The sequence below is a fragment of the Bombus fervidus genome, chromosome 4 (genome assembly GCF_041682495.2).
Source record: "Bombus fervidus isolate BK054 chromosome 4, iyBomFerv1, whole genome shotgun sequence".
Lineage (NCBI taxonomy): Eukaryota > Metazoa > Arthropoda > Insecta > Hymenoptera > Apidae > Bombus > Bombus fervidus.
The window spans coordinates 14399925-14426120 of NC_091520.1; the positions used below are offsets into that span (position 1 = coordinate 14399925).

At 36.3% G+C, this 26196-nt stretch overlaps 4 protein-coding genes across 6 annotated transcripts; 3 read left to right on the forward strand and 1 right to left on the reverse strand.

Moving 5' to 3' along the window:
• Positions 1–4036, forward strand: LOC139986193 (15-hydroxyprostaglandin dehydrogenase [NAD(+)]-like). The gene is made up of 7 exons (XM_072001329.1): positions 1–139; positions 321–419; positions 505–631; positions 1139–1245; positions 2234–2407; positions 3467–3615; positions 3714–4036. The coding sequence occupies exons 2-7, from the start codon at positions 324–326 to the stop codon at positions 3856–3858; spliced, it is 798 nt and encodes a 265-aa protein (XP_071857430.1). The 5' UTR covers positions 1–139; positions 321–323; the 3' UTR covers positions 3859–4036.
• Positions 4037–4635: 599 nt separating this feature from the next.
• LOC139986191 (15-hydroxyprostaglandin dehydrogenase [NAD(+)]-like) lies at positions 4636–7805 on the forward strand. The gene is made up of 6 exons (XM_072001327.1): positions 4636–5040; positions 5428–5554; positions 6047–6153; positions 6581–6754; positions 6850–6980; positions 7457–7805. The coding sequence occupies exons 1-6, from the start codon at positions 4948–4950 to the stop codon at positions 7629–7631; spliced, it is 807 nt and encodes a 268-aa protein (XP_071857428.1). The 5' UTR covers positions 4636–4947; the 3' UTR covers positions 7632–7805.
• A 9316-nt stretch (positions 7806–17121) lies between these two features.
• Positions 17122–19918, forward strand: LOC139986188 (15-hydroxyprostaglandin dehydrogenase [NAD(+)]-like). 2 transcript variants are annotated; one of them, XM_072001321.1, is made up of 7 exons: positions 17122–17268; positions 17726–17871; positions 17953–18079; positions 18337–18443; positions 18496–18696; positions 19047–19201; positions 19287–19918. In XM_072001321.1, the coding sequence occupies exons 1-7, from the start codon at positions 17265–17267 to the stop codon at positions 19519–19521; spliced, it is 975 nt and encodes a 324-aa protein (XP_071857422.1). In that variant the 5' UTR covers positions 17122–17264; the 3' UTR covers positions 19522–19918. The 2 variants fall into 2 exon arrangements, with proteins under 2 accessions (XP_071857422.1, XP_071857423.1); XM_072001322.1 differs by having other exon boundaries at positions 18523–18696.
• Positions 19919–20096: 178 nt separating this feature from the next.
• Positions 20097–25946, reverse strand: Tral (LSM14 family protein trailer hitch). Of its 2 annotated transcripts, none has more exons than XM_072001318.1 (7): positions 25729–25946; positions 24544–24698; positions 24115–24406; positions 22906–23110; positions 22507–22788; positions 22060–22239; positions 20097–21962 (listed from the first exon to the last, which is right to left on the reverse strand). In XM_072001318.1, the coding sequence occupies exons 1-7, from the start codon at positions 25847–25849 to the stop codon at positions 21659–21661; spliced, it is 1539 nt and encodes a 512-aa protein (XP_071857419.1). In that variant the 5' UTR covers positions 25850–25946; the 3' UTR covers positions 20097–21658. The 2 variants fall into 2 exon arrangements, with proteins under 2 accessions (XP_071857419.1, XP_071857418.1); XM_072001317.1 differs by having other exon boundaries at positions 24220–24406; positions 25729–25945.
• Between the last annotated feature and the right edge of the window lie 250 nt (positions 25947–26196).

Genomic DNA, 26196 nt, shown 5'->3' on the forward strand with positions numbered 1-26196 from the left:
GTCACAAATCTTATATATCTTACTTACCTTATAAAACCTTTTCAAGCAATAGACATATCGTAGAGAGCTGGCGAACGAGAAATATTATTCTTACACTTCGTATCGTCGTAAACAGGAATACTGAAAGTACAGTCAGCATGTAAGAGAGTGATATTTCATCATCAAGTCCAGAAGATCAATAAATTTAATACAATAAATTATTCGAAGCCAGAACTCTGAAAGAAAGAAAGTTACACGTTCTTTGCTTAGGACCTTTTTCTCTTGTTTTCTTGCTTCTTTTCTCCACGGAACAACAGTGAAGAGGAACAATTTCTTTTCAGATAATGAACAACATACAAAACAAGACCGTTTTGATCACCGGTGGAGGTAGTGGACTCGGTTTAATTTATGCCGAGAGACTATTGCAAGATGGAGCGAAGGTAAATTTCCATAAATAAGTCATGAAAATCTTCTCTTCCTGTCACGGTCTTATTATTTGTCAAAAAATAATGATGTCGTTTATAGACAATTGCTATCATTGACTTGGAAAACTCGTCCGTACAAGTCGCAGTGTCTCAATTGGAATTAGAATTCGGCAAAGGAACCGCCAAATATTTCCCATGTGATGTAAGCAATGCTGAACAATTCGAAGGTATTTTGAAATAAACTACTGTACATAGCTATTCTCGTCAAAAATATACTTTCCATTCATTCAGACGTATTTATATTCGTTCTCTGTTGTTTTTCAAAATAACGTCATTTCTCCCCTTTATTTGAGTTCTCGATTTAACGTATCGATCAAATCATTTGTTATTGATAATTGTGATTCTCCAAAAAGTAACTATCCAGTCAAAAGAGTGTGCGAAATCAGATACAATTATCATTCGCTATTTTGGAATGAATAGTTTCTTGTCGATCATTTGCCTTTATAGATTGAAATTAGACAGCTTATATATTTGTATTAGATATCCTGTAATATTTGTATATATTTTCAAATTTATTTCAAACTTGACTAATGATATACTATAACACGATAATCGCGTTTTATAACAGTGATAATGTAATTTTACTTTGCATCGTTAATTGAGAATTAAGAACGGATAATTATTTATTTATTGTTTCTCAGTTCATCGGGTTATAATTTACTGTAATTTTTCAGCGACCTTTAAAAAGGTTTGGGATACTCTGGGTGGCCTGGACATTCTTATTAACAATGCTGGTTTACTTAATGACAGAAAATGGCAGCGAACTATTGGCGTGAACATTGTAAGTAAAACATTTTTACGAAAGTCAATATCACAGTCTGTTGAGATGTAGAAAGAAGTAAGTTAAAATATTCGTTGACGAAGAACATTATAAGCATATTCTGAAATTTGCATACTTGTGTGCTGTAAAACCGAAGAAACAATATCGTTCGTCATTTACTTCGTGTTAGAAAAATGATTATTTCGTATTCGCATATTTCGTATTATTATATATGTAATTAGAAAAATTACAACATTAACGATGTAGATGAGATAATTAATAAAAAATTGTATAAAGTAAAAACTCTATAAAAAAAGAAATGTGGTTAAGTGATTAACATTAGTTTCAAATTATATACAAGGTGATTGAAACAAATATTCTGAAAAATGTATTGGTATGTTTCATGTTGAAAAATTGAAAAATCATTTAACGCTACGACGATCGACTGGTTTCGAAGGATAGCTTCTATGGTGTTTATAGAAAAACCTAGTAATTTCAACTGAATATATTATATCTCAGATGACAGCTGGCAAACCATTTCTCTAAATCTGTAAACAGACTTTAAACTTAATACAAAGTTATTAGATACAGCATGGATGTATATGGATGCTTGTTTTGTACTTCTTTCTTTGCCTTCGATACTTTATATATTTTTTTATATTATATACATTACGTACATTATGTACTTCTTTGTACCCTTAAATTTTCGTTTGTAGCCTAGTCATAGTAATAATTACGCTAATAATTAAGTCGTTCAGAAAACAAATTGTCTCCATTTTTTATGTTATCTTCACAATAGAATATTAATTGTGTACTTACGTAATGTAGCAACGAAGTTAAGTATTACAAGCATTTGATCAGTTCGTCTTTCTGGAAACTCAGTTTAGAAACTAACATGACACCACTGTAGCATCATTCGTGATAACGTTAATTTCTAATTACTAATTTTTGATAATGTTAATTGGTACTTAGTGTTGATTGGTAATTTCAACAATTGTTTCAATTTAAGAACGGCGTAATCCAAGGATCTTTGCTCGCTTTGGATTATATGGGCAAACATAAAGGTGGCAAAGGAGGCACCATAGTAAACATCGCATCGACCGTGGCTCTGAAAATATTCTCTGAAATGCCTATTTATTGTACCAGCAAACACACTGTCTTGGCGTTCAGCCGTTGCATACAGGTAACTATAATGCATACGAAAAAGCACAAGAGCTGATTCAGCATTCTGAAATAAAAAGGTGTTCATATAAATACATCTCCGACTTATGACCTTTTAACGTATGACGACGTTCTTAAATAACAGCTTGTTCTGTGTTTACCTATAACACTTACATATCTATGTTCAATGAAATTGTTCCAATTTTCCAACAAGGCATCGTAGATCGTCGAGTTTGTTCGAACAGCTTACAAATTTTTACGATTTGTAAACAATTTTAGAAACAAGAGACTTTCTAATTCCACCGTAGCTAATAATCGAACGAACTTACTCTCTTTTGATCGAATGATTATTGATTGAATGAATCGAATAAGACCAGCACGATCTATCATCCGTTTACAACGAAATCGTTCATTTAAGTAATTTCGCATTACAAAATAAACACAAAACTCAAAAACAAGCTGATATGAATTTATATGAATTTTCCTTTTTACTTTAACCAGCTGAATTAACGCTTATTGTCAGATTGGAGAAACGACTGATAAAGATTCGTGGCCATAAATTTTGCCAGTTTTGTCATAGGATTCATTTTCAGAAAATTAAATATAAATTTAGAATTAACAAGTATACATTAAATACTTTGTGTCGATTCAATTTCTTGTATACAAGCTATATATTGTAAGCCCTATTTAAGATAATATATATATATATATATATACATATGTATTGGTTTATTTAAGAATTTCCATTTTGTATGTCGTATTTATTATAACGTTTATATAATAACTAACTGATTCCAAGTAAATGTATTACATTTCATAACGTTTGACAGTAGTTTTATATGACAAGGAAAAATGTAATATTATGTAAATAAAAGCTGGGGTCTGATAAGTAAATATATTACGTTCGATAACGTTTGACAGTAATTTCGTATGGCAAAACAAATTTAATGCTATGTAAATGAAAGGTGGAATCTGATAAATAAGAACGTTTCATTGGATAATGAGAATATATAGAAATACTTTTTCTAATTTCACAAGAATACTGCCCCAAAAATTTATACGTTTATACTAATTGTTTCAGGAATACTTTGACAAAACTGGCGTTCGTATTCTTGTACTTTGCCCTGGTGCCACAGCAACGGCGCTTTTGGATGAAATTACAGAGAAATCTTTAGACTTTGTTGGAGAAAATGCTATTAAAACAGTGATAGAATCAATGCCGATACAATCGTAAGTACTCACTTACATGTTACTCACTTCGTTTCACAGTTTTGAACATGTAATATAAATGATATTACAGAATATTGTCTGTGTTTTCATATCACCAGAACGCAACACGTAGGAAGAGGCATGATACAGTTTCTCTTGAAAGGTGAAAATGGAGCTGTCTGGGTCATTGAGAACAAACAACCACCATACGCTGTTGAGTTTCCACCTTGCAAGAAAGTGGAGGTGAAGCTTGAAAATGAATGATTAATCTTTTATAGTGTATTATTAACTTGTTCTATTTTGTACTTAAACAAGACCTCTGAAACAATTGAAATGTAAATAATGGTATTTGAAGTACTTTATCAAATTTCAAGCTACATACAAACATATGTAACGAAAAAGCGGCGTTTTTCTTCAAATAAATAAATTATTGGAAGCGAAAGCCTATCGTATCAGACAGATTTTTCGCATTATAAGCGAAAAGCGATATCTTTAAAAATTGTAACTAGAATTGAGTATAAGAATATTGGAAATAAGGAAATAAACACTGCTATATAATTACTTTATTAGTCACAATTATTTGGTAGAATATCGCCTTTAGAGTACAAAGTGAAAAATCTATCTAGCCAGAAACTTTTATACATCACTGTAAATCACAAAAATATTCACTCCTTCATAAGTAAAATGAAAATTAAATTTACCACCAAGTACAACTATTTCAAAGATCGTCAAAAAGTGTTAAACTACACGTCGAAGCTTCTCGTGGCTCTCGTAAGCAATAAAGATCAAGGGACGACACGTGTTGCAATGGATCATCAATGCAGATAGTGAAAGATTCGTGCCCTCGTTAAACATCATGGCGCGCAAAAGGTCGAAGATCGCGACGCGAAAACAACTTCTTTCGTATCAGCTCGATACGAAATACTTTCAGTACAGAAACGCAATGTCGAAATACTTTCAGTACAGAAACGCATCCAGTAACTACTAAGACACTGTCTGTTTCGATTTTCAATTTCAATAATTCACCTTTAGATTTCTTCGTTTCCTCCCTCTCGCACTTCTCTTTACATTCATTTATCTCTCGTTTCCCTATCTACGTAAATGAGACAATTAAAACAGCGATCATTTTGTAGTGAAAATCGTGCGAGGCTGTTTCACAAACGTTTTAAGTTTACCATATCGCGCATTTGATAGACAAGTTTGACTCTTTTAAAAGGAAACCATATGGTGAAAATAATTTACAGTACTCCGTGTACACGATTCCTTTTGTATTTATATCATTTTGGACGAAAAGAAAGTGTCGGCTATTTATTTCGTATTTTTCTTCGCAACAAAGGCATAATATAGTAAAATATGCAAATCAAGGATAAAAGAGTCATTGTAACGGGAGCTGCAGGTGGCTTGGGTATGACTATTAGCAAAGAACTGCTGCGAAATGGTGCATCCGTAAGTACTTGTCATTTTGATAATCATCGAGAAACTATCTGAGAGAGTGACATGTTCGTTTGATTTTCACGAGTATGAAGAAAACCAAGTTTTTTAAGAATTCTCTGTAAGAATCGATTCAAAAGTAGCTGATATAAAAAAAAAAAAAAAAAAGAAAGAAAAAAACTAGAACTAAAACAGTTGTAATACAGTTTACTCGATTCACCATTTTATCTTACGGACTTCCTTTTTTCTCAAAAACTCTTCAATGATAATCATGGCTGCAGAAAGAAAATTAAACAAAGTTTAATATTTTAACGGAGAGTGTCAGAGATTAGAAAAGATATAAAAGATTTACACGAAACATGAATGCATGTAACTATGTGTCGTAATGGAAAATAATTGCAGGTAATAGCAATGATAGATATCGAGGAGGTAGCTGGCAAGGAAGCGATGAACGTGCTGAACGCAGAATTCGGCCGCAATCGTGCTATATTCTTCCAGTGCGATGTCGCGAACAATTCCGAATTCGATGGTGATTATATTTTTATACAGTATAATCTTATAATTATTGAATACAAGTTTTCATATGCGACGTTGTGACTGACGACAATGAGTTTGATTTTGTCTAAGATTGTTAAACGTTGTTGAAGAAACTGATGCAGTGAATTTTTAAGGAATTCGTGAGAGATGGTTCGACCCCTTAAAAGGGAACTCTCTAAATACTTTGGAAGATTCTTTGGTTTTTATTTTGGTTTTCTTCCGATGTTGCTTCAGATATCGATAGTTATCCTATTTAATTCGGTACATTATGTTAATTAATATGGATATGTTTTAGCACGCAAAGTTATTGCCAGGTACGGTATAAATCATTACAGATTATTTGGATTATTAGCATATTTATTGAAATACTCGTCAATTAATACGACAGTATTTTATTGATTAACGCTACGTTTTAATCAAATATCTAAATACTTCAGATTTACGAAAAATAATAGCGTTAAATTATGCTTGATTCGAGTAACAGATACTTTCAAGAAAGCTGTGAAGACACTCGGCGGTCTGGAGATTCTAGTGAACAATGCTGGTGTCATTAACGAGAGCGATTTCACTAAAACCATCGATGTAAACGTGGTAAGCAACAGCAAGAACAACGACGTTTGTCCGAATGTAATATTCTTGCAACAGAATAGAAAGCTTAGGGTCAGAGATCTAGGCGATGACTGAAACCTTCCAAGTTTCTTTCGCGCTTCTGTTATCTTCGATTCTCGATTATTTAACTAATAAATTAACAAACAAAATAGAAAGAAAGATAACGCATAAATGTAAAAGTTAAAGCTTAGGAGTTTCAGCGAAATTAAAAGTAAATTAAATAAATTAAATAAACGAGTTAAAATAGCTTGAATAATTATTGACTGTATATATATAAAATCTTGCGACTAAAAGAAAGATATCTAGCATTTCATTCAGAAAAATCTGATCAGAAACAGCGTAATGTCGATGATATCGAACGTCTTACGATTTATTGTTGCAATTCGTTAATTGAGATCGATTTGCGTAGACAGCGGTGATACGAGCGACGCTTCTAGGAATCCAACAAATGCAAAAGGACTCCGGTGGCAAAGGCGGTGTTATCGTCAATATATCGTCTGTGGCTGGTCTGTATTCCTTATCTCAGCTTCCAGTATATTCCGCTACGAAACATGCAGTGGTTAGCTTCAGCCGTTCGTTCGCGGTACGTTCTGGTTCATTGAGAAACGTCGTACACAGTTATTCTCAACTTCATGCTTCTCGACACTTCGATTCTTAATTTCGATGGTAATTTTGCAGCAACCTTATCATTACGAAAGGACTGGAGTAAGGATAATAGTCCTGTGTCCCGAGCTTTCTCAAATGTCCAATGTAAAAAATTCAGCGGTAAATCTGTCGCAAGATCAACTGATACAGAAATATTTCCGAAGGTATTTTCAACGAAGTAACAATTACACAAATATTTGGTTTTGGAACTAGGCCAAAATTTGGAAGAATTTTGACACAGCGTGTTTTTCAAATAATTAAGAAAAATATTCGGATTATATTGAAATGAGAATCTTGTATCTTTTCACGTGTCTTTGGAGAATAAGCTTGTTGCAATTGGTTGGGTTTTTTGAGAATTATAATATTTCAAAGATGAAGAAGAATAGAATGCATTTTTGCATTGATGAGCGATGATTGATTGCATGAAGAACGCGTTGGAAGACTCTTTGAAGCTAAAATTCGAGCATTAATTACACACTTTAGCAAAGTTCGCCTAAAAATTGACGCTAACTCTCGAACTCTATCTAATACCTTTTTTGTTACTGTCCTTATTTCTATGTCCTTCTTACTATTATCAAGCCTGTTACTGTCCTTATTTCTATGTCCTTCTTACTATTATCAAACCGCTTTATTGTATCAGAGTGGACAGCGTGGCGCACGGACTGGTTTACGTGGTGAGATGCGCTCAGAACGGAAGTATATGGATCAGCGAGGATGGAAAACCCGTCTACGAGATACAATTGTTCGACAGCTTACCGCAAAAGAATAATGATTCCATATTGGAAGAAAACGAGCGTAAAATGCAAATAGATTAAATCACTGAATTCTTTAAATAGACATTATTAAAATGTTATGTGCATGATGTATATATTGTTTTGTATGTATTATTCTTACTATGTATATCTTACTCATGGTATTTTTTATGTTTGCATAATTTACGATAAAAACGTCTGAATGTAATAAATAAATGGCATAAATAATAAGCAGAATACGCATTTGTAATCGACTTGACAAATCAAACTACACGAGGAAAAGAAAGAAACAATACTGAAAGTTTTCGTAGGTTTTCCTATTGTTTACATATTTAATACGTCATCTTTTTCTTTCATTATTTTATTTATATTATCGTAAACCCAAAGCGGATTGCGTTTAAAGATTGGCGTCGTTCGAAAACACCGTGGTATAAAATTTTAATTTGGTCTAGATTTACACATCTAACAAATACATATACACGCTTATCTGTTTATTTAAACAAGAACAGATTTAATTTAACTTACTTATATCTCGTTTCAATAACTACATCAAAGAAAAACAGGAAAGGAAGTAATTATGTCGGATATGACTATCGACTTCTTCGCATGTCAGTTACACTTTTTTTTTTTTTTTTTTTTTTTTCGTGGGGAAATCCTCATAGACGCCTGGTCGCCCTCTGGGGGCGGCGGGTAGTGTCGGACTCTTACCGACTAAAACCCCACGGTGGTCTTCATGACGCTTGTCAGGAGTGTCCCGGTTCCTTTCTTTAGATTTGCTACCGTAACACTTCTTCGTCGTCGTCTCCCTTTGTTGTTGTGGGAAGCATCCTGGTTGAGGTTGACAGCAAGGGGGGGGCCACTCCCCCCCTAGTGCCGCATTCCCTGGACCGTCGTGCGAGTCTGAGGGGGGGGGGGGACAGATCCTCCTCAGTCTGACGGCTCCTTCGCCGCGTTCTTCTCTTCTCGAGCGGCGTCGTATCGGTTCTCTTCGGCGAACCACTCTGACGAGGTCGCCTCTCTTCTCTCTGTTCTTCTCCGCCCACTCCTTCGCTAGCATTACTTGCTCGCAGTAGTTGCGAACGGCGGCAACTCCTGTTGGCCCCTCTTCATGGCCTCTATGACCGCTTCAGGGGCTAGCCTATCGCCGATGATGAGGCATAGTACGCGGCGCGGTTCTTCCCACGCTGGGCAGCGCTCCAGTGTGTGTTGTGCCATGTCTTCCTCCTCTTGGCAGTGGTGACAGATGGACGTCACCTCTCTTTGAGTTTTTAGCAGGTACTCCCCGAACACGCCGTGGCCGGTGAGTACTTGCGTCATCCTGAATGTGAGTGGGACTCCTTCGCGATCCTTCCAGGCTTCCCAGTTGGGAAAGATGGCGCGGACGGCTCGGTGCGGCCGCGTAGTGTCTTCCTCCAGCAATTGGAAGCGCCACCTTTCCCATATCCTTCGCTTTGCCTCCCTCAGGACGTCTTGGACCGGCCGGTCACAGTTGGTGGGCTGCGTTCCCTCGTCGCCCGAGCCCAGATCCCTCAGGTGATCGTACACCTGTTGGAGTGCGAGGGCTTGTAGTTCGAACGGAGGTGACGCAGCTAGTACGGATGCCGACGCATGGGATATCGTTCTATATCCCCTTGCTATGCGGATAGCGGTCGTCCTGTGTAGCCTCCGCAGCAAGGTCAAGCTGCGACGGTTGGCCATTAGATCTCCAGCCCATATGGGAGCCCCGTAGAGGACCTGCCATCGAATCACTCCCTCATATAGGCGGCGCACTCCGGTTCCCGCTCCTCCGATGTTCGGCAGTAAACCGCACAGGGCGTTAGCTGCTGCCATCACTTTCGGGACCAGCAGATCGAAATGTGGACCGAACGTCCATCCGCTGTCAATGGTGAGACCCAGATACCTCATCTGGGATCTCACCGGGACTTCCTCTCCGTCAATGTCCACGCAGAGTTCAAGAGGGGGGGGGGGGGGGGCTCCTCTAGTGCGATGGTCGAAGAACCCCAGTGCCTCTGACTTGGTCGGCGACACGTTCAGGTCCAGTTTCCGGATGGCGCGCACTGCGCATGCCACGGCGGTCTCCGCGAGCCTCTGTGTCTCGTACCACCCGTGGCCCCGGCCAGGACCAAGGTGTCGTCTGCATAGCACACCATGTCCGTGCCCGGTGGCATGGGGCATCGGAGGACTGAGTCATATGCCGTGATCCACAGAATGGGTCCCAATACCGATCCCTGCGGGATCCCACACTCGACCGGTCTCTTTTCCTCTCCGTTCGTACCGGTGTACGCGATCCATCGATCGTTGAGGTACGACCGGATGAGGCGTACTAGGTACGGCGGTACCCTGAAACGCTCCAGCGCCTCCATTATCCCGTCCTAGAGTATGGTATTGAAGGCGTTTGTGACGTCCAGGGAGACCGCTAGCGTCACTCCTTTCCGGGAGACCATGGCTTCCGTCGTTGCTCTCACCCGCTTCACCGCGTCCACCATCGATCGACCTCGCCGAAATCCAAATTGGCCGTCGTGCCATCCAGGTGCGCGTTCCGTCATATGGGCCTCCAGACGGGCGGCAATTATTCTTTCGAATAGTTTGCCCACCTCGCCCAGAAGGCATATTGGCCTATACGCGGACGGCGAGTCCAAAGGGCGTCCTTCCTTGCTCAATAGGATCAACCTCGCCGTTCTCCATGCCCGGGGGTATACTCCTTCCCTCAGGCATCTGGTGAACAGGCTTTGCAGACCGGGAGCCAGACTTCTTCATTGACTCTGCCTAGACCCGGCCTGGTCTCAGCTTCTTCGTGATTAGTCGGTAGAGCCGCCCCCACGGGTCGGATTCGACCGACTCGACCAGTTCCATCCAGGACCGGGCTTTCGCGTTCTGGATTTCCTGCTGGAAAGCGCGTCTCTTCTCCCTGTAGCCCTCGTAGCAGCAGGAGATCTCCTCTTCGTCACGTCTCCGCTTGCGCCTAGCCCTTTGGAGTCTTCTTCGGGCCAGTGCGCATTCTCTTCGGAGTTCCGCGATCTCCTCTGTCCACCAGTAGGCGCAGCAGTTGCGTGCTCCGCCGCCGGATATGGAGCGCGGCATCGAGGCGTCGCAAGCTGCGCTCATGTCCCTTTGCAGGCTTTCCGCTTCCTCGTCGATGCCGCCTTATTGCCCGCGCATCTCAGCTCCACGCGGATACCGTGACCACCGCCTAGAGCAGGTCCCTGTCCCTTTCCTTCAGTCGCCATCTTGGAGTTGACAGTGGACGGGAACGGCTTGGACCTCGGGTGTTGCTGCGGTCCTGTCCTGTGGACGCAGTCTCCGAGGTAAGCTCCATCATTATGTATAGGTGGTCGGACAGTGTCTCGACCTCCTCGGCCACTCTCCAATTGCGTATCCGTCGGTGCAGGCTGGCAGTGGTCCACGTGACGTCTACCACAGAGGATCCCCTCTATGCTACGCACGTGCTCGTTGAGCCCCTGTTGGTTAGCGCCCCCGGCCCAGTCGGACAGCATCCTTCCCCGTGCGTTTGTACGGGTGTCTCCCCACTGCGAGGAACGGGCATTGAAGTCCCCCAGTATGAGCACCTGGCGGGAGCGGCATCTTCTTCTCATGAAGTTGCTCACTCCATCCAGGAAGTCTCCGTACGCGTCCAGGTCGCTGTTGGGGGAGACGTAGACGCCCACCACCGCTATCCCGGCCCACTCGACCGCGACGTATCCGTTGCCACGATCTAGCAGGGCGCCGGGGGCGCTCGACGTCGTTGTCGTCGTCCATCCGATGGCCGTTGACCCTTCCAAGTCCCCGACCCAATTGGGGAGAGTCGGGGACGCTATATGGCTCTGCTACCACAGCGAGGGCGACCTCGCTCTCCCGGATGGTCTGGAAGAGCAGGTCTTGCGCTCGCCTCGATTTTCCTAGGTTGCCCTGGAGTATGCGCTTGATTTTATTGCGCCAACTCCATGGCCTCCCCCCGGCCATCTACCGCTGCTGCTGCTGGGGTTGCTTCTTTGGCGGCGACGGCGGTGGCGGGGCATCCCTGTGTTCCTTCCGTGGCGGCTGGTTCGCGGAAGGGTGTTTTTTTCCTGGTCACCCTTCTTGTTTTTGGCGGCGTGCATGCCGTCCCTTCCATCCTATGGTTGGCGGGTGCCCCGAGCAATTCGCACAGGGGGCATCTGGGTGCGGATGCGGGACATTCTCTTGCACGGTATCCGCTTCCGCCGCACCTGTAGCACAGATGCCCTCGCAGTGGACACGCATGTGGCTCGTACGTGTCCTAGCTCTAGGCATTTGTAGCATTGGAGCGGCCTCTTTGGGATCGCGATAACCCTCGCAGTGGACCATCCCAAGGCTACTTTCCCTGCCTGGGCCAATTTGCGGGCTCCGGCCACCGGGCACTTTACATACGCCGCCCCAAGGCCGCTTCTGGAGGCTCCGATCTCCCCCACTTGCATTTCCACGACTCCGCAACTCTGCCGCCAGGGCCAACGCTTGTCGCAGTTCCTCCTTCTCTATCGAGATGTCGATCCCAACTATCTTCAGCTCCGCCGTCCTTGTAGGAGCTGCCACTTTGACCGCGGTTGGGATGTCAGTTACACTATAGATAAATCAACTTTCTACGATCGAAAAATTCACGCCAGTTGATGTGCGCTATCATCGTGTGGCAACATAATAAACAACGTGTATCTCAAATATTCAAGTTTTAGATACGTAGAATTGAGAAAAATACGTAAAATCGTGGAGTTATACTATAGAACTGAGCACGACCTGATTCCTCGTAAAAAAGACTATAAAATAACAGATATAATAAAACAAGATGTTTTCATTCTCGATTACGTTTTCAAGGAAATAGAGTTTGACCGTGTTCAGTTAAGAATTGACCTAATACGCGAGTATGACAACTTCACAAATTTACTTTTCTCGGAGAAAAAGCGTCTTGTGAAAAAATTGTATTTTACGTTTTCAACTTATTTTCACACGTACAACAAACTGCTATCGATTATTTAATTTTACCTAGTCAGGAATTAGCCACGTTCCTGTAGACTCGATAAATTTTCAAAGTCCATTTGCCCGAAAACTAAGCCGAGAATAAAACAATTTTATTTTATATTCTTTTCTTATTTGTTTACAAGGAATCGCGTTGTGCTGGCTTTTACGTGTTAATCGATGGTTACCTGTATAAAGGAGAAGTCTATAGGGATAAATTATTATTTAAGAAGTTTATCGTTCTTGTTTACGTGATTAGTATTTCACTTGTCTAAAAACGCGCGATATGCTTCCATAAGCTTATTTATCACAGGAAGATGGCTCGGGCAGTCGTAAATTGCAAAATAAATTAAAAAATTAATCGTTAATGTGTGGAGTTGATCAATACATCTTCTCTTCGTTTTATGAGTATTATTAGTAACTATTGTACTAAATATTTCTTATTATGTTCGTAACAGTCATCTATCTTAAGCTATTATACGGCACGTTCATATTATTCATTCGCATATTTAATATTCATAAAATTATAACAAATGACGTACCACTAACAGTTTTAATTCCCTTCTGTTGGAATTGAAAAATTGAACGATTAAAAATCGAAAGATCAACGAGGCTAGGCTGTGATATATTTCTTCCGACCGATCTTCATTTATAAAAAGAAAAATAAATAACTGGATAATTCTCAGTCTTTAAAAAAAAAAAAAAAAATAATGATTCAAGCCAATAAAAATTTCATTTTCTGCGTCAAATTTCCCACGAAATTATGATATATTCAGCTTGAGAACCCTCAAAGATTTACGCTTCGCGGGAGTAAAAATATGTTTTTGGACACTAGCGGTTACGGTATTTTCTTATCAAGGACCACTGGAAACTCGATTGATCGAGAGACCATGGGTCTCTTGAACTTTGATTCGAATCTTTTATCTTATAGAGAGAAAAAAAAGACCAACAACTCTGAGAGATTGCTGCTTGGCCCCGTTCCTTTCTGCGTTTTCTCGCATACTAACTATGCAAATGTATACATAATATGTATCGTTGATAAAGGTGATGATTATTTATGTTCACGTGGTTACATGCAAACGATTCTTAGGTAACAGATAATTCGTTTGCAAAATCTTAAAAAACGTGTACAAAACGTTCTGACCATGTCGAGTGAATGATAACCTGATAATATTCTGCTTAATATAATATCTACGTCTATAGTTGCAGATTGCTTCGTCAGCCGTAGAAGGCGGTTTCGAATAATATTCTTTGAACGGCATAGAGATATCTACATACATTTATGATACAGAAAAGAATATGTGCAGATTCAGAATCAATTGCCATCTGACATTTTACCACGTATATAATGAATAATAGCAATTTTATAAAAATATTCTTGCCATTTTCGAACATGTTCCTTTTAGAATTCTTTTTCGATTAGCTGTATCATGGACAATGAAAATTTCATTTAAAGAATATTATTAAATTGTCATTTTATAATTCTAATCCTTCCAAGATCGAGGTCTTTTTACAATTGCACGTGAAATTTTCTTGAGAATGTTAAGAAAATTTTACATCGTTTAGTGTAGAATTCAAACATTTGTCTGATCAGTTAAATGCCAAACGATAAGAATGCCGATGATTTATTTACGAACATTATTTTTAAAAGTAATTTCGACGATAAAATCGAAGAAACGTAAAGTACAGTACTTCGTTCGTCATTATTCTAAAATGATAAGCTCGAAAAATACGCGTAAAAAACTGAATTGTTCTTATTTGTATTCTTGAGACGTATGATTTATATTCATCTATTTCTGCAGCTTTCAAAGTATTTTCAATCGATATAAGGATCTTTATTGAATGTTAGTAAACGATTGTTGTTATTATTATTGTAAATGGCGCGTTGTAAAATTTATAATTATTCATATTTTGAAAAATTCGTTTTTAAATCTGCAGAGCCTAAATCTTCATTTAAAATTAGAACCTTCGTTCGTCTAATACTTTGCGATCAAATTCGTTAGTCGAAATCATTGCTTTTTCTTAAAAATTTTGGCGGAAGAAATAAAATATGTGAAAATTTAAAGAAAAAAAAAAAAAAAAGGAGGATGGAAAGAGGAAGATAAAGAAAATACAAGGAAAGTTAAATCAAAGAAAAGTAAGGAAACTAAGAGAAATTAAATATTAAGATAAAAGAGAAAGTGCAATGGAGAGAACTGAAAATTTAATTCAAATTAATTACTTTATTTGAAAAATTAATTAAATTTAATGGACTGAAAAATAGAAAAGGAATCGTTGAAAAGTCAATTATAATAAAAGAGATGAAACAGAAAAGAACAAGGAAAGAAAGAGAAAAGGAAAGAAGAAGAAAAAGAGAATGCGTTGTTTCTAGTTTGTTACTCGGAGTAAAGTTCACCGCGAACCGAATAATACCGGATTCGCGATGCGCCTTTAAAACGCGTGGTTTCGCCGTGATTTATCACAACTTCGCCGAGACGAACACATTAAATGCACTTTTTTCGCGATAACAGACCTCGAAGCACGAGCTGCGCGTACGTCGACACTTTATCGCAGCTGCGCGCCACACGACACCGCGCAACTATGTTTTCCAAGGCTGTAGTCCCAACCATATCCGGCGAAACGGCAGTTTCAGGCTTTTGCGACGAAAAGAAAAGCCGAACCAAGAATAAAAAAGGAAGATAACGGCGAAAAGTGAAATTTAGAATAATGTAATTCTTCTCAAAAGTCACTTTATCCTCTGTCCTTATTTTAATAAGAATTATATAGTCGAACCTTGATGACTCGATCCTCTATACTCTATAGGACTGCAATGTCGTTCATTTTCTTCCGTTCTGCTCTAACTTCTCCACAAGTCAGAATACACTGACTCGTCGCAGAACTAATTTGACCGCTTACCTTAGAAAACTGTTACATTCATATTGTGTTGCGATATATAAAATATTTTCAAATTTAATTCATCAGATTGGAAAGTAATCCTAAAGCAAACTAATAATCCATGACGTATTTGCAACGTACAAACGGTAAAAAACTATCGTATTTTTCTTCCTAAACCTCTCTTACTTGAAAAACTCGATAAAACAACAGTCTCGGTGACTGAAAGATTTCGCATTCCCCTTGAGATTCGAGTTATCAAGATTCAACAGTATTACAGATTGTCCCTTTCGCTTCTTTTCTTTCTCGTATAACAAACAAATGTAAAGTCAGAGATTGAAAAAAAATCATTGATAAATCAAGTTTAGTACATCAAAAAATATCAAATGACGCACTTACATGAGATTTCCCCTAATCGCCCTTCCTTCGCAGTCCATCAAAGTTCAACGATGAATCGGGGAAAGTGGATCGGCACCGAGATCTGTGGGAATTACCAATGTTATAAGAGAGATGGATAGGTCATAGAATTTATATCATGAGATCACTGCATCATAATTGCATTTACAGAATCGACAAGACGCATGAAGTAATCTAGCATCGATATCACACGACATTCCTACATTTAACACTTTATTTCGTGATTTTTTTGTTCTCGCGAAATTCCTGTGAAAGAATGATGTAACTGTACGAGATAAAGAATCTAGTGAAGAATGTGCAACGTATTTTATTTAATCTCTAAAACTGTTATGATTATTATTATTAATGTTAAGATTAATATTTATTATAATTATTATAATTTATTATAATTATGATTAATATTATCGCAACACAAATATTCTCTTGTTTGTATATATGTATATATATTATTATAATTTAATTATAATGCCTTTGAGAAGATAGTGTGGTCGTATCGTATAATTGTAATTTAAATACGGATATAAATGTAAATTTTATAATACCAAGTGTATACATAAATTTCATTTTTGCAAGTCCTCTAGTGGCTTTAAATTTTCCAAGACCTTTCAACAAAATTTGATAATTGAAAAGGTTTATATTTTCAATAGAACCCACAATTTAACATGTAGACTTTTATATAGATATTGAACTTTATCAATCCTAATACATAAACAAATATACTACTACTACGATAATATTATACTAATTTTATGTTACAATATCAATTTAAGTTTACATTATAACCTAAAAAGCATTAAAGGACAAAATTAACAATTTGAAAGATATCCAAAGTATCATTACAAAACATTTATACCCGTAATACAGAAACATAACCACCAAATTAATAATAAAATACAACGAATTCAATTAAAATTTTACCTTCAATTGTAGTTAACTAAAATTCTTATTAGCACATCATTAACTGATATATCTTTTACCTAACGCATACGATTAAAACTGCGTATACAATACAGAAGAAATCGTGTTTATCGATAGACTGCAATCATCAAAATATAGTTTAATTGAGTTTATCGCGAGAGCAGACGCCGCCACTGCGTTGAAATTCCTTTCCGAGCGATCAGCGAATGCACGATAAGAGATCCCGGCTGAATTAATTGCTTTCGATGGGAAGGGTTAATTAGAGAAGCTATCGACTGTTCGCGATTCGTCGTCGTCCATTGTGGATAAACGAGGCGAGAGGAGAGAAACAATCGGCCCCTGTTATCCATCTAACCACAGGGCATCCTCCACGATAAAAATCCAAGACTTGGCTTATAAATACCATCGGCAAAGACCGATCGAACTTTAGTATGCTGAGACACGTTAACCCCGTCTTGTGATCTCTAATTCTTTGTAAACGTTATCTTGTGTGTCCGATTCTCTTGCGATTTCCTTTGAACAACAATGGGTACGTTTTAAGGCGTACTTTTAAAGTGAATAAATAAAATAGATAAAGAAGAGTATCATTTACTTGAATGATTTCAGTTTGAAAAATGAATAAAAGATGCTATTATTTTGCTTAAAATTTCTCGCCTTAATAAATTTCAAATTAATTTTTCTTGATAATTAGTTAATTAAATAATTTTGAATAATTGGGTTGAATTAAATCGAAGGATTCTTGAATTGATTTTTCAGTATATGGTGAATATTTCTTGTTTGTATGAAAAAAACTATTATTAAATGGAAGAAGAAACGAGTTGTCACGCAATAGAGTGTCATTATTAAAGTGGCAATTTCATCTTCGAATATTTCAATATTTTTAAAATATTTCATTTGAACATTCTAATATTAAAACTGTTATTTATGAAAGTTTAGTTGTTACGTAAACGTAAAATAATATTTTTAATGACGCGTGAATTTTACAGAGAATGAAAACACTAGAAGCAGACGATCTTCCTCGTCTGAGAAGACGATAAATGGGCTGGTTTCTGGAAAAAATGTGCTTATCACCGGCGGCGCTGCAGGTTTAGGAAATGCGTTTATGAATCATTTTTTGAAACACGGTACAAACGTAAGTGTGTTCGTAAATCACTTCCAGAAATAACATGAAATTTTAAAAGTATTCTATCATTTAAATGAAATTGATTTTTAGAAAATAACTATACTAGATATTGATGCTGAAACCGGAAAGCGAATAGAATCGAGCGTAGAAAAGTCCTATGGGGAGAAAAAGGTGCACTTTATCCATGTCGACGTCTCCAATTACGAACTTATGGCTGGTGAGCATCAAATACAGTATCATACAGAGTAATAATTGATTAGATAACACGTTAATAAGTTCTTACGAGTTTCTGAAATATAGCTGATAAAATATATACGATAGATGCAAACTGATTGACTGGACCTTGATCTAAAAAAAAACATAAATATTTTGATTTTAGAAACCGTCTGATTATGATATATGTTATGAATTACCTGAGTGTGTTTTTTTCCTTTTTATCACACATATTAATTTTTATTCGTTTTTCAATTACAGCGGCTTTTGAGGAAGCTTTGAATTTCATGAACGATATCGATATTGTTGTAAATAATGCTGGTATCTTGGACGAACGACGATGGGAAAAAGAAATAGCGGTTAATATTGTAAGTAATGAAAGACTCTAATTTTTTATTTGCGTTTGTTTTAATCAAAAAGTATTCTATTGTTTCTCGATCGTGTCAGGGAGGAATGGTTTGCACCGCATTATTGGCTGCAAAATATTTGAGCAAAGATCAACTTGGACACGGAGGAACTTTAGTAAATATTAGTCAACATATAGATATTAAAAGCACTGCTCAACTTCCGATTTACACAGCCACCAAACATGCTATCATTGGTCTTTCACAATCTTTAGCGGTAAGATATTTATTTGACTGAACTAATCGAATGATATACATATTGTGGTTTTAAAAGTATTATCGTTAAAATATTTGTTATTATTAGTTGTTATTATAAAAAAAAGAAAAATGAAAAATGATAAAAGAAAAGGAAAAGAAAAAAGAACAAATTTCTATCTCAATAATTCTTGAACAGGTATAAAAAATTGATTTATCATTAAATATCATTCATTCTCAATACCTTAATTTGTTTTTTTTATTTCGTATATCGTTTGCTTTCCTTCAGAAATTATAATCAGCCTACAAAACACATGATATCACAAACTGCAAATTTGATTAAATAAAAAAACAAATGTTAATCTACTTTAGGATTCTTACCAGTACGAGAAGACTGGTGTTCGTGTGATAACTCTGTGTCCTGGTCTGACAGAAACCGCTCTCACAGTGAACAGTCCAAACAGATTACTTTCTCGTGTTATGAAGGCGGACTTCGTAAAAAATCTCGAACAGCTGTCGATACAAACGTGAGTCCTTTTCCATAAAAATTTTATTTCGAAAATTAACAGAACTAATTTTCATTACTAAATCTGTTTTTCTTCTTACAATTAGTCCGTATGTGGTAGCTCAGGGTTTAATGTCGATACTGAGAATCGCAGAATCCGGTACCATATGGGTAATTGAAAATGGTCGGTCTCCATATGAGGTCTATGTTCCAAACCCACGTAGTTTGCGACGTACTTATAAAAACAATTTCACGCTGGCTGAGACCAAGGTAATTGCAAAAGGTCGGCCAATTAGAGAAGTCTGTGACAATACACGAACAGGTCTGATGACCTGCGCTTGACGGCACGATGGCGAAACATCTTTATCTTTGATCATGATGATCTTGCGCGATATTCAAGAAGCTCTCAGACTGGGACCAGTACGATATGTTGTCGTCTTGCCTGAAAAATTCTCTCGTAGTAACATACATGGAGAATTTCAAATGGAAAATTTGTCGATGGTCGACGGAAACTATCAAATTGCATATTTTTCGATCGCTTGAAAAATTGTTGAGGAAAAGAGGTTCAAGCTGCAGACTGCTTGGTATTTGTTAGTCATTAATACAATGTTAAGTATTTATACAGATAGTCATACATATATACTCAATGTTTTGTACATAAAATCAGCGTGACCATATTTAAGAGGTTTCTTAAATAATTACAATTGTTGACAATAATGATATTTGTTTTGTAATATGATCAAGTCTTTTTTTATTTCTTCAACCTTTGTTCAATAATGTCAATTTACAAATGCTTTTTCATGTTATCATTTCTCATTTTTTGACAAGCAATTTGTTCATTCAGTACGAAAAACGCAATGATAATTGACAAATATTATACGAACAAATCTCTCAAAATAATTAGTGGGCTTAAAGAGTACAACAAACATTATTTTATTACTTCAGTATTATTCAGCATTGGGAATCACAATATCCGCTGTACAAAACAAAAATTCTTCATCGGAAAACCGCATGTACTGTGCATTTCTTTACACACGCAATGCATAAAACTTAAAAGTTATATTTTTTCTTTCCCCATATTCCTTCTTATTTTACTTATCTTTATTCATATATGCTTTATAATTTTTTTGTAGTTTTACTTTACTTTGCAACTTTACTGGTAGCTTATGGAGATTTTCGATTTATATGTAACTAAATCTCATGTTATGTATGTATATATCTGTATACGCTTGGGACTCCATATGAGCCATAAGAAAATAACAGTCGCAAATAATATACTTATTCTGCCTTTGTTTTTTGTTTGCGTCTTATATTGTTAAGGACATTATCATGTTTTTAGAGTCTTACTCTCGCAACGCTATCCGCGACAGCGCGAGAACGTTCTCGTACATCAAACGATTTCTTCGAAATTCGGAGCTATTAAACGCAGTCGAATTACAAGAAGGCATTCGCACTCACATTTTCTCTTTCACTAGCATACTACGTTCAATATTTCAAAAACTAATAGTCAATACAATCGATGTACGATTCGGCTTCGCATGCGCACGCGTATCTCTATGAATCATACAAAATCAATCTTTTTTTTCTTTTTTTCTTTATATAAGGAACAATTCAACGTTCCTGTTCGAAAATCAAAACCCCCTGGTAAATATGTGAGTAAAATAATTATTCCAGCTTAATTCGCATACACGGTCATTATAAATAAATAAAGTTTTGACTGTTCCAAATAACCATAATATATTGTCCTACTCTACTCTGCAATTTTATGCATATTCCTCCATTTCCTCTTTTTCTAATCTTCCTTTGTTTCATTTTTTTACTCACAAAAAATCTGTAAAGAACAGTTAGTGTTTTATGTGTTTCGTTTCAAAAAACATCGCAACACATGCAACACGAAAAATTAATTAGTCATCTTCTTCTTCGTCTTCGCCATCTTCCTTGAAATCGTTTCGTGCTACTCTTTTACATTGTATTACAAAAGTTTCCGTTACATTCTTATTGTTCACTTAATCGTAGTTGCATGCTTGTCGAATAAATTAATAATGTTCAAAAAAAAAGATTAACAGAAAATTTAAAACTTGTTGCTTTGTATACATTCCTTTGCAAATATTCTACCGTCTGGCGTGTATTGTACTTAATTACATTCAGAAGCGTTCGACGATTCCTTAATTCGTAGGACATAATGGCTTTGAATATCGAGTTTTCGAAAATTAACTACTTGTAACAACAAGATTATTTGTCCAGAAACTCTAAACGCAGGATCTGCAAAGCATTGATTAGTCTCCTACGTTCCTGCATGACAATTCAAAAAATTCACGGTAAAGTTCTCTTAAATATCTTCTTTCCTTTTTTCTTTTGTTCCTTTGAGTCATTGAATCCACTTGAGACTCGATTCAAATCAGTCCATAAGGGCAGAGCATGTATCGTAAAAATCTTAATCTAGAGTGAATACTTATACATATAATAGTGCATTGTTCATTCAAAAAGATACAACGCGACTATTCTGCTGCGACTGAGTAGTAGATTGTTCGTTGGTCGTACGGTTTTGACTGCCAGGATTATTCTGTTGCTGCTGATTAGCGGGTTTACGATTTCCACCTCTGGAACCTCTATAACCACCTCGGAAGCCAGAACCACCTGCACCACCACCACCTCGATACATGCCTCCCATTCCACGATTATAGTAACCGCGTCCACGAAAACCACCACGTCTCGTTGACGCTACACCAAATGTTTCAGAGTTCAATTTACGCTCTGTCCTCCAGTCCGTACGTTGGAATCGTCTGAAATAAAAAAAAATTATTCATACGATTGTTTATATAAATTTTAATCATAAGACTTTAAACTATATATTATTAAATTGAAAATTCGTCAACTTACCCTTTACTCCTTTCAACAGCTTCACAGCTGATATTATCGAAGAAAGACTTTGACTTGTCATAATGAACTATCTCGGGTTCTTCCTCAGGTTCTCCTTCACCGGCTCCTGTTTCGTTACCACTATCATCCTTCTTTTCGTTATCAGCACCAGCATCAATTTTCGTTTTTGCTAACTGAGATCTAAAATACATCATACAAGAAGTAAATTTTAATTCATTTTCAATTATCTTAAGTAGACAAGTTTGTATCTATTTATAGTCTACAGATAATGGATATGTTGATGCGTTGCGTAAGCAAAGGATATTATAATAAGAATATATTGTTTCAAAGACGCATATCGTTGATTTTGCATGGTATCCACATACGTCGTTTCAAACATACTTGAAAAGAATCCGGCAGTACCATGCTATATACATATATATGTATATGTTTATCTAGAATATATACCTCAATTCCTCGAACTCAGTATTGGCTTGTTCGAAGTCATAATCATTATCGAATTTCAGTGTATTCTTGGGTTTGGCACCAGCATTACCAGGCTGATTTCTAAAACCACCGCGGCCTCTTCCTCTTCCACGCATATTTCCACGATTCATCCATCCACCACGATTTCCTCGACCACCTTGATTATGACTACCTTGTCCTTGCAGTTGACCATCTTGTTTCATTGTATCACGCTTTCCTTCGTTATATTGCGATACAGTGCCTCCCGTTTTATTGCCGCTATGGCTGAAAATAAGAATATATAAATGTATATAGGAATACTAACAACAGTTAATTTAAATTGATTTAATTAAAGTTTAGTTCTTTAATGTTCAAATATAGATATATTGTAATATTTATTACCTATCGTGATCGCGCCGAGCAGGTTGAATAGTTCGCATATTTGTCTTTTCACCAAGCTTGCCAACATTTCCACTCTGCTGTTGTTGCTGCTGCTGTTGTTGATGGCCCACCTGAATACCCTGATCCATAGTTGGACTCTTTCGCGTCAATAAAGAGGAAGTTGGAGTTGTTGATCGTGAACCTCCACTAATCAGATCTAAAACACCTGTGAAAGTAAGGTGGACAAACATGCATGTTATATTCTATACCATGTGATCAATACCACGAATAAGAATTTCGTGGTCAAATATTTATTTAAAAATGATATAATATATGGAATATTTAAAATTTCTAGCTCTAATTGAAGTATGATTGCAAAGTACTACATTAAACATACATTGCATAAAAACTAATCTTACAAAACGATTTCTACCTGAAATTTCAACTGTTCTTGCTATCATGTTACTTGCTAGTGCATAATGCTTCTAACGCTATTTAAATGAAAATCAAATGCATATTCTTAGGGTAAAATTATAAATTATAAACACAATAAAGAAATTGTCATGCATTATCAAAATATAAAAAGCTATCAAAACTCGTGCGCATATAAATATATCTTATAAGCCACAAATATATCAACAAATCAATTCAAGTATTGAGACTGAAATACTATTATTTCATTATCTTAAATATTTATTGTCAATATAATATTAAATATTTGTCTTAACTTAAAAAATTATACACATTAAATAATAATATAAATAACGTTAAATTTTTTGTTATTGCTTAAGTAAATATTTTTAAAAATTAACGGTATGAATTAACTACTAACATAAGAAAGCAAACATTAATATAAAAGCGTAATTATTATAACGGATAATATTAAATAAAACATTATATAAAAAATAATATTAAAAATTTGTAATAAAGAACTATACGTATATTCTTATATATGTATAAAAATATTAATAGATATGAGATCAAATGTACTCAAAGCATTCAATCGAAATCATCCAAAAAGATTGACAATATAAAATTCAAATGCAAATCAAGTCATAATAAAAATGTATGTCACACAGCATAAGCAATGATTGATAAGCAATTAAAAGAAGAAACACAATAAAACAAAGAAGAAAAGACAATAATATTACAAGTAAAGTTAGCAAGCATTACCAGAGAAGCAGCAAGCATGCCATTGGCAAGGGATAGTTCATAGCAAAAACAGTTTACCATCTTCCAGAGATTGGTCTTTTGGTAATGGGTCGACATTGGCCGTCGGTAGTGAGTTTGGGATAGAGATGGCATTGGGTTCAGCAGAGCCCAAGCTCAACTCACTTGGCTGTTTATTTATTGGTCCACGAGGATCTCTAGCAGAAGTTGGCATTCCCATTACAGGTCCCATGGTACCCATTGTCATGCCATAGGGTGTTCCATATTGTCCACCCATTGGGCCCATCATTGGATGAGCATAACTAGGTTGTGGCTGGTATGATTGCTGGTTCATAGACGGTTGTACCGTCATCTATAAATAACCAGAATTATTTAGCAATCAGCGTTATAAATAATACTGACCTACCCTTTATTACTTAGATGTAGTATTGCCTATTAAAACTTCATTTGGAAAATATTAATAGAGAAAAATACATAAGTTATAATTACCTGCACAATGGCTGGATCATTTGGAATAGAACTGACATTGTTGACAACTCTAATATCTTTAATATCTGAACCACGGAATAGAATATATTCATATACTTGATTTTGTGGAGCCACTGGAAGTTGAGTTTCTCTATCTTCAGTGCCAAAAGAACGTACTATATTGTGAAAAAAATAAAATATTACATATTTTAAAGGATCAAATAAATAAAATAAGATATTCATTTATTACATTTTTATTATTAGTTAATTTCAAAAGTAATTGTCACAATTACATAATTATAAAATTAAATATAAAATAAAGATATACACTATCTAATATAATAATACAGATGAAAATTAAAATTCAATAATATGAATAAATTGAAACCCATATCATACAATTTAAATTTTAACGATTTATTAGAACAACTCTGTAATATGACAGAAAAAAGGAAGGACATAAGACATAAACAGGGCAAGTATAGAACACAAACATCCCATACAATGGTAGATTATAAATAACGGCTTTCAAACTCCACGTAAACATAATAGCAGTTATATTATCATTGAAAATATTGAATCCTAATTAAATAGATATTCTAGGATTTAAATTATATTTGTTTCTTCCATTTTAAATTAAAGCTATAGGAAGAAAGTCCAACATAATAACATTAAATAAAGAAATATTAAAAAATTAAATATGCGCTTATTATGTAAGATCCTCTAAAATTTTAATTATTGCTCTGAAATACAAAATAAAATGTACAACTATACATTTGAATAATATTATCTGACAGATTTGTTTTTACTTTTTTGTATCTAAGTATAATTTGTTACAAATTTAAGAGTGCTCTGTGAACGTTTGATATATTTATTAGAAGTAAAAGTACGTCAAATAATCGAGTAAATTTCAAAGTATACATTCAAATAAAGTACAAAACACCCATTATAAGTGACGGGTGACCCCGGTTGTTTTGCATCAAAGTTTTACCGGATGAATCAAATACCGACTGCTCCAAAAACGTTTTCGAATACAACAAATACACAAGAATCATGAAATTTTCGTAGGAGATACGTAAACGGGACACAAGGAGGTAAAACGAAAACATAGTTGAATATGAAGAATGACGCTTATTAAAACAAGATAGCCGGGTAATGAAACAGCGGCAAAACTGATTTCGGTATCCATCTTGATTTCAGACTCACCATTAGCTAGAGCAATCGTACATTCTTGAGGATCAACAGTAAAAAGTCGGCCCTCATAACGAATATCTGCTTTCGATATTAAACTAATCTTCGAGCCCAATTCTGGCATTCCTCCGCTCATCTTGAATCTCTTTCTTCTGCACGGTGATCGATGTGATATTATAGGATTCACGATACCATCTGACGAAACCACCAGCTGACACCAATGGTCGACAGCGAACTGCCAAGTCTACCAACAGAAATTGCGCATGCGCCACACCCCCTATATATTTACAAATAGTTTACAAATTTCAAATGCAATCAAGTTGGAAAATAAATAAAATATTAAAAATAGAAAGCAACGAGATATCACCGAAAAAACTAAATAAATATTTTATTCGTACGATATTGTACCCATAAATGATTTGAAACGAGTTTTAAATAACTCGTGGTTATAAATTAAACATTGTTATCTTCGAAACCTAAGAA

What these genes read in the sequence shown, in the direction of transcription:
- LOC139986193 (XM_072001329.1), top strand. Translation starts at nt 324, where the DNA reads ATGAACAACATACAAAACAAGACCGTTTTGATCACCGGTGGAGGTAGT. An exon ending in CAATGCTGAACAATTCGAAG is followed by an intron (nt 632 to 1,138) that starts GTATTTTGAAAT and finishes GTAATTTTTCAG; the next exon opens with CGACCTTTAAAAAGGTTTGG. An exon ending in GAATCAATGCCGATACAATC is followed by an intron (nt 3,616 to 3,713) that starts GTAAGTACTCAC and finishes TCATATCACCAG; the next exon opens with AACGCAACACGTAGGAAGAG.
- LOC139986188 (XM_072001321.1), top strand. An exon ending in TTTTGAAACACGGTACAAAC is followed by an intron (nt 17,872 to 17,952) that starts GTAAGTGTGTTC and finishes ATTGATTTTTAG; the next exon opens with AAAATAACTATACTAGATAT. An exon ending in GAACAGCTGTCGATACAAAC is followed by an intron (nt 19,202 to 19,286) that starts GTGAGTCCTTTT and finishes TCTTACAATTAG; the next exon opens with TCCGTATGTGGTAGCTCAGG.
- Tral (XM_072001318.1), bottom strand. Translation starts at nt 25,849, where the DNA reads ATGAGCGGAGGAATGCCAGAATTGGGCTCGAAGATTAGTTTAATATCG. An exon ending in TACGATTGCTCTAGCTAATG is followed by an intron (nt 24,699 to 25,728) that starts GTGAGTCTGAAA and finishes TTCACAATATAG; the next exon opens with TACGTTCTTTTGGCACTGAA. An exon ending in ACTGAGTTCGAGGAATTGAG is followed by an intron (nt 22,240 to 22,506) that starts GTATATATTCTA and finishes GATGTATTTTAG; the next exon opens with ATCTCAGTTAGCAAAAACGA.
- LOC139986191 (XM_072001327.1), top strand. Translation starts at nt 4,948, where the DNA reads ATGCAAATCAAGGATAAAAGAGTCATTGTAACGGGAGCTGCAGGTGGC. An exon ending in GCTTCAGCCGTTCGTTCGCG is followed by an intron (nt 6,755 to 6,849) that starts GTACGTTCTGGT and finishes GTAATTTTGCAG; the next exon opens with CAACCTTATCATTACGAAAG. An exon ending in ATACAGAAATATTTCCGAAG is followed by an intron (nt 6,981 to 7,456) that starts GTATTTTCAACG and finishes TTATTGTATCAG; the next exon opens with AGTGGACAGCGTGGCGCACG.